The following is a 13,081-nucleotide window of genomic DNA, read 5'->3' as shown; positions in this document are numbered from 1 at the left end:
GACCTGCTGGCAACAGGCTCACTGCAAGGGACTAAGGGGAGAAGAAGCGAACCTACCTGCTTGCAGCTAGCTTGGGCTTCTTAGGCTACTGGACACCATTAGCTCCAGAGGGATCGACCGCAGGACCCGTCCTTGGTGTTCGTTCCCGGAGCCGCGCCGCCGTCCCCCTTACAGAGCCAGAAGCATGAAGATGGTCCGGAAAATCGGCGGCATGAAGACTTCAGTCTTCACCAAGGTAGCGCACAGCACTGCAGCTGTGCGCCATTGCTCCTCATTACACACTTCACACTCCGGTCACTGAGGGTGCAGGGCGCTGGGGGGGGGGCGCCCTGAGCAGCAATAAAAACACATTGGCTGGCAAAATAACCACAATATATAGCCCCAGAGGCTATATATGTGGTAATTACCCCTGCCAGAATACAGAAAATAGCGGGAGAAAAGTCAGCCGAAAAAGGGGCGGAGCCATCTCCCTCAGCACACTGGCGCCATTTTCTCTTCACAGTGTAGCTGGAAGACAGCTCCCCAGGCTCTCCCCTGTAGTTTTCAGGCTCAAAGGGTTAAAAAGAGAGGGGGGGCACTAAATTTAGGCGCAATATTGTTTATACAAGCAGCTATTGGGGAAAATTCACTCAGTGATAGGGTTTATCCCTACATTATATAGCGCTCTGGTGTGTGCTGGCATACTCTCTCTCTGTCTCCCCAAAGGGCTGTGTGGGGTCCTGTCCTCAGTCAGAGCATTCCCTGTGTGTGTGCGGTGTGTCGGTACGGCTGTGTCGACATGTTTGATGAGGAAGCTTATGTGGAGGCGGTGCAGATGCCGATAAATGGGATGTCGCCCCCTGTGGGCCGACACCAGAGTGGATGGATAGGTGGAAGGTATTAACCGACAGTGTCAACTCCTTACATAAAAGGCTGGATGACGTAACAGCTATGGGACAGCCGGCTTCTCAGCCCGCGCCTGCCCAGGCGTCTCAAAGGCCATCAGGGGCTCAAAAACGCCCGCTCCCTCAGATGGCAGACACAGATGTCGACGCGGAGTCTGACTCCAGTGTCGACGAGGTTGAGACTTATACACAATCCACTAGGAACATCCGTTACATGATCCCGGCAATAAAAAATGTGTTACACATTCTGACATTAACCCGAGTACCACTAAAAAAGGGTTTTATGTTTGGGGAGAAAAAGCAGGCAGTGTTTTGTTCCCCCATCAAATGAGTGAATGAAGTGTGAAAAAGCGTGGGTTCCCCCGATAAGAAACTGGTAATTTCTAAAAAGTTACTGATGGCGTACCTTTTCCCGCCAGAGGATAAGTTATGCTGGGAGATATCCCCTAGGGTGGATAAGGCGCTCACACGTTTGTCAAAAAAGGTGGCACTGCCGTCTTAGGATACGGCCACTTTGAAGGTACCTGCTGATAAAAAGCAGGAGGCTATCCTGAAGTCTGTATTTACACACTCAGGTACTAGACTGAGACCTGCAGATAGTGCTGCTGCAGCGTGGTCTGTAACCCTGTCAAACAGGGATACTATTTTGCGAACATAAGACGTCGTCTTATATATGAGGGATGCACAGAGGGATATTTTGCCGGCTGGCATCCAGAATTAATGCAATGTCCATTCTGTCAGGAGGGTATTAGAGACCCGACACTGGACAGGTGATGCTGACTTTAAAAGGCACATAGAGCCTTATAAAGGTGAGGAATTGTTTGGGGATGGTCTCTGGGACCTCGTATCCACAGCAACAGCTGGGAAGAAAATTTTTTACCTCAGGTTTCCTCACAGCCTAAGAAAGCACTGTATTATCAGGTACAGTCCTTTCGGCTTCAGAAAAGCAAGCGGATCAAAGGCGCTTCCTTTCTGCACAGAGACGAGGGAAGAGGGAAAAAGCTGCACCAGTCAGCCAGTTCCCAAAATCAAAATTCTTCCCCCGCTTCCTCTGAGTCCACCGCATGACGCGGGGGCTCCACAGGCGTAGCCAGGTACGGTGGGGGGCCGCCTCAAAAATTTCAGCGATCAGTGGGCTCGCTCACAGGTGGATCCCTGGATCCTTCAAGTAGTATCTCAGGGGTACAGGCTGGAATTCGAGGCGTCTTCCCCCCCCGCCGTTTCCTCAAATCTGCCTTGCCGACAACTCCCTCAGGCAGGGAGGCTGTGCTAGAGGCAATTCACAAGCTGTATTCCCAGCAGGTGATAGTCAAGGTGCCCCTACTTCAACAAGGACGGGGTTACTATTCCACACTGTTTGTGGTACCGAAACCGGACGGTTCGGTGAGACCCATTTTAAATTTGAAGTCCTTGAACACATACATAAAAAAATTCAAGTTCAAGATGGAATCGCTCAGGGCGGTTATTGCAAGCCTGGAGGAGGGGGATTACATGGTATCCCTGGACATCAAGGATGCTTACCTACATGTCCCCATTTACCATCCTCACCAGGAGTACCTCAGATTTGTGGTACAGGATTGCCATTACCAATTCCAAACACTGCCGTTTGGACTGTCCACGGCACCGAGGGTCTTTACCAAGGTAATGGCAGAAATGATGATACTCCTTCGAAAAAAGGGAGTTTTTAATTATCCCGTACTTGGACGATCTCCTTATAAAGGCGAGGTCCATGGAGCAGTTGTTGGTCGGAGTAGCACTATCTCGGGAAGTGCTACAACAGCACGGATGGATTCTATACATTCCAAAGTCACAGCTGGTTCCTACCACACGCCTGCTGTTCCTGGGGATGGTTCTGGACACAGAACAGAAAAAAGTATTTCTCCCGCAGGAGAAAGCCAAGGAGCTGTCATCTCTAGTCAGAGACCTCCTGAAACCAAAACAGGTATCGGTGCATCACTGCACACGAGTCCTGGGAAAAATGGTAGCTTCTTACGAAGCAAAATTCCATTCGGCAGGTTCCATGCAAGAACCTTTCAGTGGGACCTCTTGGACAAGTGGTCGGAATCGCATCTTCAGATGCATCGGCTGATAACCCTGTCTCCAAGGACCAGGGTATCTCTACTGTGGTGGCTGCAGAGTGCTCATCTTCAAGAGGGCCGCAGATTCGGCATACAGGACTGGGTCCTGGTAACCACGGATGCCAGCCTTCGAGGCTGGGGGGCAGTCACACAGGGAAGAAATTTCCACGGACTTTGGTCAAGTCAGGAGTCGTCCCTACACATAAATATTCTGGAACTGAGGGCCATTTACAATGCCCTAAGTCTGGCAAGGCCTCTGCTTCAAATCCAGCCGGTACTGATCCAATCAGACAACATTACGGCAGTCGCCCATGTAAACCGACAGGGCGGCACAAGAAGCAGGATGGCGATGGCAGAAGCCACAAGGATTCTCCGATGGGCGGAAAATCACGTGTTAGCACTGTCAGCAGTGTTCATTCCGGGAGTGGACAACTGGGAAGCAGACTTCCTCAGCAGACACGACCGACACCCGGGAGAGTGGGGACTTCATCCAGAAGTCTTCCAACTGTTGGTAAACCGTTGGGAAAGGCCACAGGTGGACATGATGGCGTCCCGCCTAAACAAAAAAACTAGATATTGCGCCAGGTCAAGGGACCCTCAGGCGATAGCTGTGGACGCTCTAGTGACACCGTGGGTGTACCAGTCGGTTTATGTGTTCCCTCCTCTGCCTCTCATACCAAAGGCACTGAGAATAATAAGAAGGCGAGGAGTAAGAACGATACTCGTGGTTCCGGATTGGCCAAGAAGAGCTTGGTACCCAGAACTTCAAGAAATGTTATCAGAGGACCCATGGCCTCTACCGCTCAGACAGGATCTGCTACAGCAGCGGCCCTGTCTGTTCCAAGACTTACCGCGGCTGCGTTTGACGGCATGGCGGTTGAATTCCGGATCCTAAAGGAAAAGGGCATTCCGGAGGAAGTCATTCCTACGCTGATAAAAGCCAGGAAAGAAGTAACCGCAAACCATTATCACCGCATTTGGCGAAAATATGTTGCGTGGTGTGAGGCCAGGAAGGCCCCTACAGAGGAATTTCAGCTGGGTCGTTTTCTGCACTTCCTACAGTCGGGAGTGACTATGGGCCTAAAATTGGGTTCCATTAAGGTCCAGATTTCGGCTCTGTCGATTTTCTTCCAGAAAGAACTGGCTTCACTGCCTGAAGTTCAGACTTTTGTAAAGGGAGTGCTTCATATTCAGCCCCCCTTTTGTGCCTCCTGTGGCACCTTGGGATCTCAATGTGGTGTTGAGTTTCCTAAAATCACATTGGTTTGAACCACTTAAAACTGTGGATCTGAAATATCTCACGTGGAAAGTGGTCATGTTATTGGCCTTGGCTTCGGCCAGGCGTGTGTCAGAATTGGCGGCTTTGTCATGTAAAAGCCCTTATCTGATTTTCCATATGGATAGGGCAGAATTGAGGACTCGTCCCCAGTTTCTCCCTAAGGTGGTATCAGCTTTTCACTTGAACCAACCTATTGTGGTGCCTGCGGCTACTAGGGACTTGGAGGATTCCAAGTTACTGGACGTAGTCAGGGCCTTGAAAATTTATGTTTCCAGGACGGCTGGAGTCAGGAAAACTGACTCGCTTTTTATCCTGTATGCACCCAACAAAATAGGTGCTCCTGCTTCTAAGCAGACTATTGCTCGCTGGATTTGTAGCACAATTCAGCTGGCGCATTCTGCGGCTGGATTTCCGCATCATAAATCAGTGAAAGCCCATTCCACGAGGAAGGTGGGCTCATCTTGGGCGGCTGCCCGAGGGGTCTCGGCTTTACAACTTTGCCGAGCTGCAACTTGGTCAGGGGCAAACACGTTTGCTAAATTCTACAAATTTGATACCCTGGCTGAGGAGGACCTTGAGTTCTCTCATTCGGTGCTGCAGAGTCATCCGCACTCTCCCGCCCGTTTGGGAGCTTTGGTATAATCCCCATGGTCCTTACGGAGTCCCCAGCATCCACTAAGACGTCAGAGAAAATAAGAATTTACTCACCGGTAAATCTATTTCTCGTAGTCCGTAGTGGATGCTGGGCGCCCATCCCAAGTGCGGATTGGCTGCAATACTTGTATATAGTTATTGCCTAACTAAAGGGTTATTGTTGAGCCATCTGTTGAGAGGCTCAGTTATATTTCATACTGTTAACTGGGTATAATATCACGAGTTATACGGTGTGATTGGTGTGGCTGGTATGAGTCTTACCCGGGATTCAAAATCCTTCCTTATTGTGTCAGCTCTTCCGGGCACAGTATCCTAACTGAGGTCTGGAGGAGGGGCATAGAGGGAGGAGCCAGTGCACACCAGATAGTACTAAATCTTTCTTATAGAGTGCCCAGTCTCCTGCGGAGCCCGTCTATTCCCCATGGTCCTTACGGAGTCCCCAGCATCCACTACGGACTACGAGAAACAGATTTACCGGTGAGTAAAATCTTATTTTTTCATTTGTAATTGCTTGTATAATTAAAGATACAGATGTGTCCTCTTACATCTTTGCTCCGTGCGCTATAAGTCGTGTTACACATAATGCGTGAGTGCAGTGTGTCTCTGTAGCGCCGAGCGTCTTTGCCAAGTGTCTTTTTTGCTTTTCTTTCTGCTACAATGCGTCCTAGTAATGTAGTGCATTAGGATGCACAAGCAGCTTCTGCTGATTAAAATTATATGTAGCATGCCTATATTCTGTGTGTGACTGCGACTGTATTTGCATACAAAATGCTACGTTACAGTGTGTTCCTAGAAATCACTGTAATGTGGCATTTTGGATACAGATACAGCCGCAGTTACACAAAAAATATAGGCATGCTGCATATTATTTTAATCAGCAGGATCTGCTTGTGTGTCCTATTGTATTAGTTTGCTGTTAAGACAAAAACGCAGAAAAAAATGCAACTAAAGAGGCTCGGCGCTGCTGAGTCCCCCACGCCATGGTGTGCCTTGTAGCGCTATTTAGTGTGACTGCAACAAGGATGTATGAGGACACGTCTGTACCTGATTTATAGATAAACATTTCTGAACCCATGACCTCATTAGGGATTTGGATTTCTTCTTTCTTTTCCACTGAACTGGTGCACAATACAAAGTTAATAAAACATTATTATTGTATCCACAGATCAAGGAGGCAGCTGATATCATTCAGAAGTTGCATTTAATTGCACAAGAGCTGCCATTTGATAGGTAAGTAATTTGGCAGGTGTGCTTTATACTGCCCCATCTCTTAAGATGGGTACACACTAGATGATGTGTACGCAGCCCAATATAGCTGTCTTCGGGGACCAGGCATGCGGCAGGTGCATACGCACTTGCCGATGTGGGTCTGTGTGGGTGGGAGACACATGGCATGCTGCATTCTGCAGGGTCGACAGGGATGTCGCTAGCGACCTGCGGGAGCTCGCATGTCATGTGTACACACTAGACAACGTACCCAGAATATCGTTTTGATTCATGTCAGACCAATGGGCCTAATTCAGAGTTGATCGCAGCAGCAAATTTGTTAGTAGTTGGGCAAAACCATGTGCATTGCCCGGGGGTCAGATATAACATGTGCAGAGAGAGTTAGATTTGGGTGTGGTGTGTTCCAACTGAAAGCAGCCAGAATTTACCCTGCACAGAAACAAAACCCACCCAAATCTAACTCTCTTTGCACGTTATATCTGACATATTCATATAAAATGTAGCATTTTCATAGTAAATTTTGTTTTGTTTTTTGTTTTTTTGTCTCTATCAGTCCATAGGGAACACAGGCTGAAATGGTGGGCATAGGTTGCGCAGAAGGGACTGTGCACCAAGTAGTTGAATTTAAATTCCCAACAGCCCAGGATCCTTTACCCCAGCCTCAGGTCACCAGTTTTAGTTTGGTCCTGCAGGATCTGGTACTTTTTTAAGGAGCTTCCTTTAAGAACCTCTATTTTCATTTCTTTTATTTACTTTTGACTGAGTGGCATCCTTATGATGCCCGCACTGCCGCTTCATCACCCCAGCCCAGTTATTGTCACCGGTGGGACATATCAGAGAGAACACTTCTTATCTTGGTGAGGATATAATTGACAATGGTATCCTAACTTCCAAGGCGTTCGCTACCGCCGTGTTGGGTAGCAGAGCCCTCTGGCTTTGTTCTTGGTGGGCTGACTCGGACTCTAAGAAAGCCCTTGAGGATCTTCCTTATTCTGGAGATATTATCTTTTGTCCAGAATTGGATAAGATTGTGGGCACAGTGGTGGCATCCAAGACGGCCTTTCTTTCTTCTGCAGCAGCCCCTAGAGCACTAGTATCTAATTTTCGCTCCTTTCATCCGTAAGGCAAAGCCAAGGGCCAATCCTTTCTAGTTTCCAAGCTCCAAGGTAAGCAGCCTTGGTCTGCCAGATGCCCAGCTATCAAACCTGCCGCATGACAGATAGGTGTCCACCTGAGGGACCCCTGTGTGGGAGTCAAGCTTTTGCTTTTCTTCAAAACCTGGATGGCAACAATCACGCACTCCTGGGTACGTGTGGTGGTCTCCCAAGGCTACACTCTAACCTCCAGAGAACGCTCTCCATCCCTCTTTTTTTTCTTTTCTTTCTACAGGATCCAGGAAAAGCAAAATCCTTTCTGGAATCCTTTCACTCCCTACTTGTCTCCAGAGTAAGTGTTCCAGTCCCCCTGGCTCAGAGGGGCACAGTCTTCTATGCCAACTTCATCTTCGTTCAGAAGCCCAATGGTTCTTTATCGGCCCACCCTCAACCTGAAAACACTCAACAGGTACTTGCGGGTCCCAAAGTTTTGCATGGAGTCTCTACAATTGATCATTCTTGCGTTGGAGCCGGGGGATTGCTTGGCCTCCTTGGACATTCAGGGTGCCTATTTACATGTTTCCATCAGGCTCGGTCACCAGCACTTCCTCCGGTTTGCGGTTCTGAAAGAACATTACCAGTTTCAAGCATTGACCTTTGGTCTTTCCACAGCTACTCGTGTCTTCACAAAAGTCATGACAGTCATGGCTGTTCACTTGTGGTGCAGGGGGATAAGAATTTTACCTTACCTGGACAACCTACTTATTCTGGTGCAGTCACCAGAAGTCCTCCAGGAACACCGTCTCACCATAGATCTTCTTAACTCCCACGGGTGGATGATCATTGGCAGAAATCTTCCTTGACTCCATTTCAGGAGATGCGCCATCTTCGTGTCTTGCTGGACTCCAAAGTTAAGTGGGTCTTCCTCACTGCATACAAACTTTGGGAACTCCAGGACAGGATTTGCAGGTTTTTACATCACTGCCGAGTGTCAATACACTCTTGCATGTGGATCCTGGGCTCTCTTGTCGCCACCTTCCATGGTGGAGTATGCCCAGTTTCACTCCCAACCCCTTCAGATGGAGGTCCTGCCCTGATGGAACAAGTCCCATCAGCACTTCAGGACACAGAGGATCGTCCTCTCTCAGGAGGTCTAGTGCTCCTTCTGTGGTGGCTCCAGAAGTTCCACTTGGACAAGGGCTGTCCCTCTTGGATCCAGGATTGTGTGCTCCTCACCACCAACACAAGCCATCACGGGTGGGAGATGGTAACCTGTCAGCTGTCCTGGGGTAGGTGGAGTGCTTGGGAGGGAACAATATTCTGGAACGTTGAGCGGTCTTTAGCGATCTGTCTTGCTCGGCTGTCTCTGCAACATCGTCCGGTTCAGGTACAGTCTGACAGTTTGGCACCGGTTGCCTAAATAAATAATCAGTGCAGCAGTCATGGTGCCATGAAGGAGGTGAGTCATTCTCACCTGGGCAGAGCATCATCTGCCAGTTCTGTCAACGGTCTTCATTCATGGTGTCCAGATTTGGGAAGTGGATATCCTAAGCCGCCAGGACTTTTGTTCAAATGAGTGGGCTCTATATCCATCCATCTTTCAGCTCTTAGTTCGTTGCTGGGGCTTGCCGGACATCGACTTGACTTTGTCTTGGCACAACCACAAGCTGCTGAGGTACTGCTCATGCATCAGGGATCCAGGAGCTCTTCTGGTGGACGCTATAACATTCCAGTGGACTTTCATTGTCATGTACATATCCCCTCTCCCCCCCCCCCCCACCCCCCCCCCCAAATCTCGCTGATTCCATTTGTCCTCCACGAGCTGACATTGGAAGGCTGAACCATGAACCTGGTAGCTCCCGACTAGCCATGATTGCAGTCGATGCTCCACTGCATCTTCCTCTACGGCTGTATCTGCTTTTTCAGGGCCCGTGCCTCCACCCAGATCTAGCCAATCTCACTTTGACGGGGGGGGGGCTCTTGAGACATCTATCTTTAGAGCTAAGGGCTTTTCCAGTTTCGTCAGCTGTACTATGCTGTGGGCCTGTAAACCTTCTTTACCAAGAATTTATCATAGTGTATGGTGGACCTAGATTTCCTGGTGTGTGGCTAGAGATTTTAACCCCAGATCATTTAGACTGTCATGGTTCCTCTCCTTTTTGCAGGCGGGTCTTGATGTGGGCTTCTCCCTGTCTTCCCTGAAGGTTCAGGTTTCCGCCCTTTTTATCCTCTTCCAGAGACAAATTGCACTAATGCCTGATGTTTGGACTTTCTTGCAGTTTGTCTTCCACGTCCAGCCTGCATTTGTGCCTCCGGCGGCTCCATGGAACTTGCTTTAGTTCTTTGTGCTCTTCACTCATCCCCCTTGGACTCAGCGGAAGACCGTCTTCCTGCTTGCCATAGCCATTCAATAGACGCGTCTCAGCTACCTCCCTAAGGTTGTTTCTCGCTTTCATATTCACCAGAGGAGGCCTGTAGTGCGGGCCCTCCAGATTTATTTTGACTGTACAAGAGACCTCCGTAAGTTGAGTCCTTCTCTGTATGACTTTCACAAAATGTACTGGTCGGCTACCAAGCAGACTTTGGCCCGGCGGCTCCATTTGACCAACCACCAGTCAGCGGCAGACCTTTCTGCCCCGGCTGTGGTGACCGCTCATTCAATCCAGTCCGTGGGAACTTCTTAAGCAGTTTGCCATTGCGCCTCTGCGTAACAGCTTTGTGAGGCAGCCACATGGTACTCGGTCCATACGTTTCTTTGCTTCTATTCTTTTGACACCTTCACTTCTGCCTATGTGGCCTGAAGAGTTCTCAGTGCAGCTCAGGAGCGTCCTCTCCCTTAAGGGCTTAAGGGCCTATAGCGAGCAAGCAAAGGATTTAACAGGCAAGAACATAAATCTCCTTTTTTAAACATTTGGTCAACCCAATATTAAGGTGCCCTCTCCCTGTTGTGTATTGCCCGGTTTGGGGAAATATTTAGAAATGTATTCACCTCTCACTACGACTTGCTTATCTATGCTGTCCTACTGTCACTGAGTTTAAGTTCTATTACTACTACTCAATAAATAATATTGAGGATATGTTATACAGGGGTAGATGCATTATAGTGGCTCATATTGGGCCGCTATAGCACTTCCTGCATTACCGAGGCGAAGCAGGAAGGAACATCGACAAGATGTATGAACTTTTTGTCTGCCGAAGCAGAGGAGTGAAAACTCCCCCCTCTGGCAATCCCCTCCAGAGCACACTGCGTATCAGCTTAGCGCTGATGTGCTGTGTCTGCTCCAATGTGCGTGTGCGAGATCTGGCTACTCACGCATGCTCTTACATGCCGGAACCAGCACCCGCCACAGCCAGCGACAGTGCTGTCCCTGGCTATGGTGTAAGGACAACAACACCTGCAGCTGTTGAAATTGATAGCTGCAAGTGTTGGAACGGTCCGTTCTAACGTTGCCCTGCTTATCGGCATGATGCACCAGTCTCCTTGCACACACCGGCACATTCATAAATGGGGGGGAAGGGGGGTGTTATAAGCGCTGATACCGCTTCTCCCCCATTTATGAATGTGCCGGTGTGTGCAAGGAGACTGGTGCATCATGCCGATAAGCAGGGCAACGTTAGAACGGACCGTTCCAACACTTGCAGCTATCAATTTGCACACACCGGCACATTCATAAATGGGGGGGAAGCGGTATCAGCGCTTATAACACCCCCTTCCCCCCCATAACACTGTTTCATACATCTACCCCACAGTTCAGTTTATACAGAGACTGCTATACATGTTACTGCATATCAACCCTTCTGCAGTATACAGGATGATAAATTAACAGGTGTCTGTACAGGATGATAAATTAATAAAAAAAAAAAAAAAAATATATATATAATATATATATATATATATATATATATATATATATATATATATATATATATATATATATATATATATATATATACGTTTTCGGTTGGGGAAGGGGTCCTTTAAAGTACGGAAGAGCAACATAAAAGCTGCAGATTATTGCAAGGGGTTCTTTAAAAAAAAAAAAAAAAAAAAAAAAAGACCAGAACAAAATATTTATATTCGCCACATAACGAACTCTGCAGTATATTGCTCATTGTATATTGTACCCTTTCCTTTATTTATTAATTTATTTATTTACAGTCATTCTTTTTCTTCTTGCAGGTTTGCTGAAGTAAAGTCAAAAATTGCTAGTGAGTGCTATATTTTTTATTATTATTATTTGTTGATTTGCAAAGCACCACAGTGCCGGACGTAGGTGGAAGTAAAAGTAAGCTCTATTAAAGAGATGGTTTTTCAGAGAGCGTTTTAAGATTTGAAGGCTGTGGGAGAGTCTGATCGAGCATTGCAGGGAATTCCATTAGTGTGTAGTGGCACAGGAGACATTGGCACATATTGCCACATATCTGTGTTTCCAGTTTTTTTTGTTTTTTTTCAGAACTGTGGTCCTGCATGCTGAACTGACTGGCTGTGTTGGCTTCTTATAGGTAAATACCATGATCTAGAACACCAGTTAATTCAAGAATTTACAAGTGCCCAGAGAAGAGGAGAGAGATCTCGTATGAGAGAGGTGGCTGCAGTATTGCTTCACTTCAAGGTACTTGAACCACTTGAACTGCAGCTGTTGTCGGTTTTGTAATTGAACCAATATTCAGGAGAATGCAGCCTCTCTTCATTTTCTGGGGAACGGTAACATCATTTTATCTTTGCATTCCTTTGACTTTTACTTTAGGCTCACATACCACTTATAGGGGGATATTCAGTTACCCCCGATGTTTCTTTGGGTTTTGCATTTTGGCTATTTCATTTAATCGGCTGGTAAAAAGTGCATTTTCACCCGAAAACACACAGGTTCAGTGAAACCTGTGTTTTTACGGGTGAAATAGCCGCGTTTCTTGAGGAAAACCGGGCTGTTATCGGGGATTTGGCTTCGCCTGCCGAAGGCAGGTGAAACAAAATCTCTGATAAGCTGCGACACGCGCCGGCTTATCGGGGCTAATTAGATAGCCCCCCCAGCAATACATTACACCCGACAGCATGTCCGGGTAATTGAATATCCCCCATAGGGGATAATTCAGGTTGGATCGCATTGTGCAAAAAAGATGCGGGCAGAGGCAGTCGCAGGGCGGGAGAAAGGGGTGTGCGGCATCACTCCGTTTCCCAGACGGAGCATTTCGGGTGCAGTGGCCGGCAAACAGGGGCATCCTTAATTTTTGCTAACAAGCAGAAATTGCGATGCAATCGCAATTTCTCTTATGTCCTAGGGCAGTGATGGCTAATCTTGACACTCCAGCTGTTGTTGAACTACACATCCCAGCATGCCCTGCTACAGTTTTGCTATTTGGTCTTCCTAAAACTGATGCAGGACATGCTGGGATGTGTAGTTTAACAACAGCTGGAGTGTCAATGTTAGCCATCACTGTTCTAGGGGATACTGGGAATCCATTTAGTACCATGGGGTATAGACGGGTCCACTAGGAGCCATGGGCACTTTAAGAAATTGATAGTGTGTGCTGGCTCCTCCCTCTATGCCCCTCCTACCAGACTCAGTTTAGAAAATGTGCCCATAGGAGCCGGTCATGTCTCTGGAAGCTTCTGAAGCGTTTTCTGCATTTATTTTCTGTGTTTGTTATTTTCAGGCAGGACTGGGAAGACACCAGCCTGCCTGCTTCGTGGGACTTAGGGTGGGAAGGCCCAACCTCTCTCAGGGTTAATGGTCCCGTTCTCTGCTGACAGGACACTAGCTCCTGAGGGAACTATTTGCACTCCCCAATACGGCGAACGTACAGAATGTGCAATCCTTACTGAATTAGTCCCATAGTTGATATGTCCACAAAGGTGGAGAAATA

General features: G+C 47.9%; 1 protein-coding gene across 1 annotated transcript in view; it reads left to right on the top strand.

Moving 5' to 3' along the window:
• Positions 1–13,081, top strand: part of EXOC5 (exocyst complex component 5) — a 127,599-nt gene that overhangs the window by 64,151 nt on the left and 50,367 nt on the right. Inside the window, exons 5-7 of the mRNA XM_063947977.1 lie at positions 6,061–6,125; positions 11,397–11,425; positions 11,720–11,829. Coding sequence (XP_063804047.1) covers positions 6,061–6,125; positions 11,397–11,425; positions 11,720–11,829 — 204 coding nt within the window. The remainder of the gene's footprint in view (positions 1–6,060; positions 6,126–11,396; positions 11,426–11,719; positions 11,830–13,081) is intronic.

Source organism: Pseudophryne corroboree, chromosome 12 (genome assembly GCF_028390025.1).
Source record: "Pseudophryne corroboree isolate aPseCor3 chromosome 12, aPseCor3.hap2, whole genome shotgun sequence".
In the NCBI taxonomy this organism is placed as follows: Eukaryota; Metazoa; Chordata; class Amphibia; order Anura; family Myobatrachidae; genus Pseudophryne; species Pseudophryne corroboree.
The sequence above is the reverse complement of the archived record's forward strand: the minus strand, read 5'-3'. Positions and strand labels throughout refer to the sequence as shown.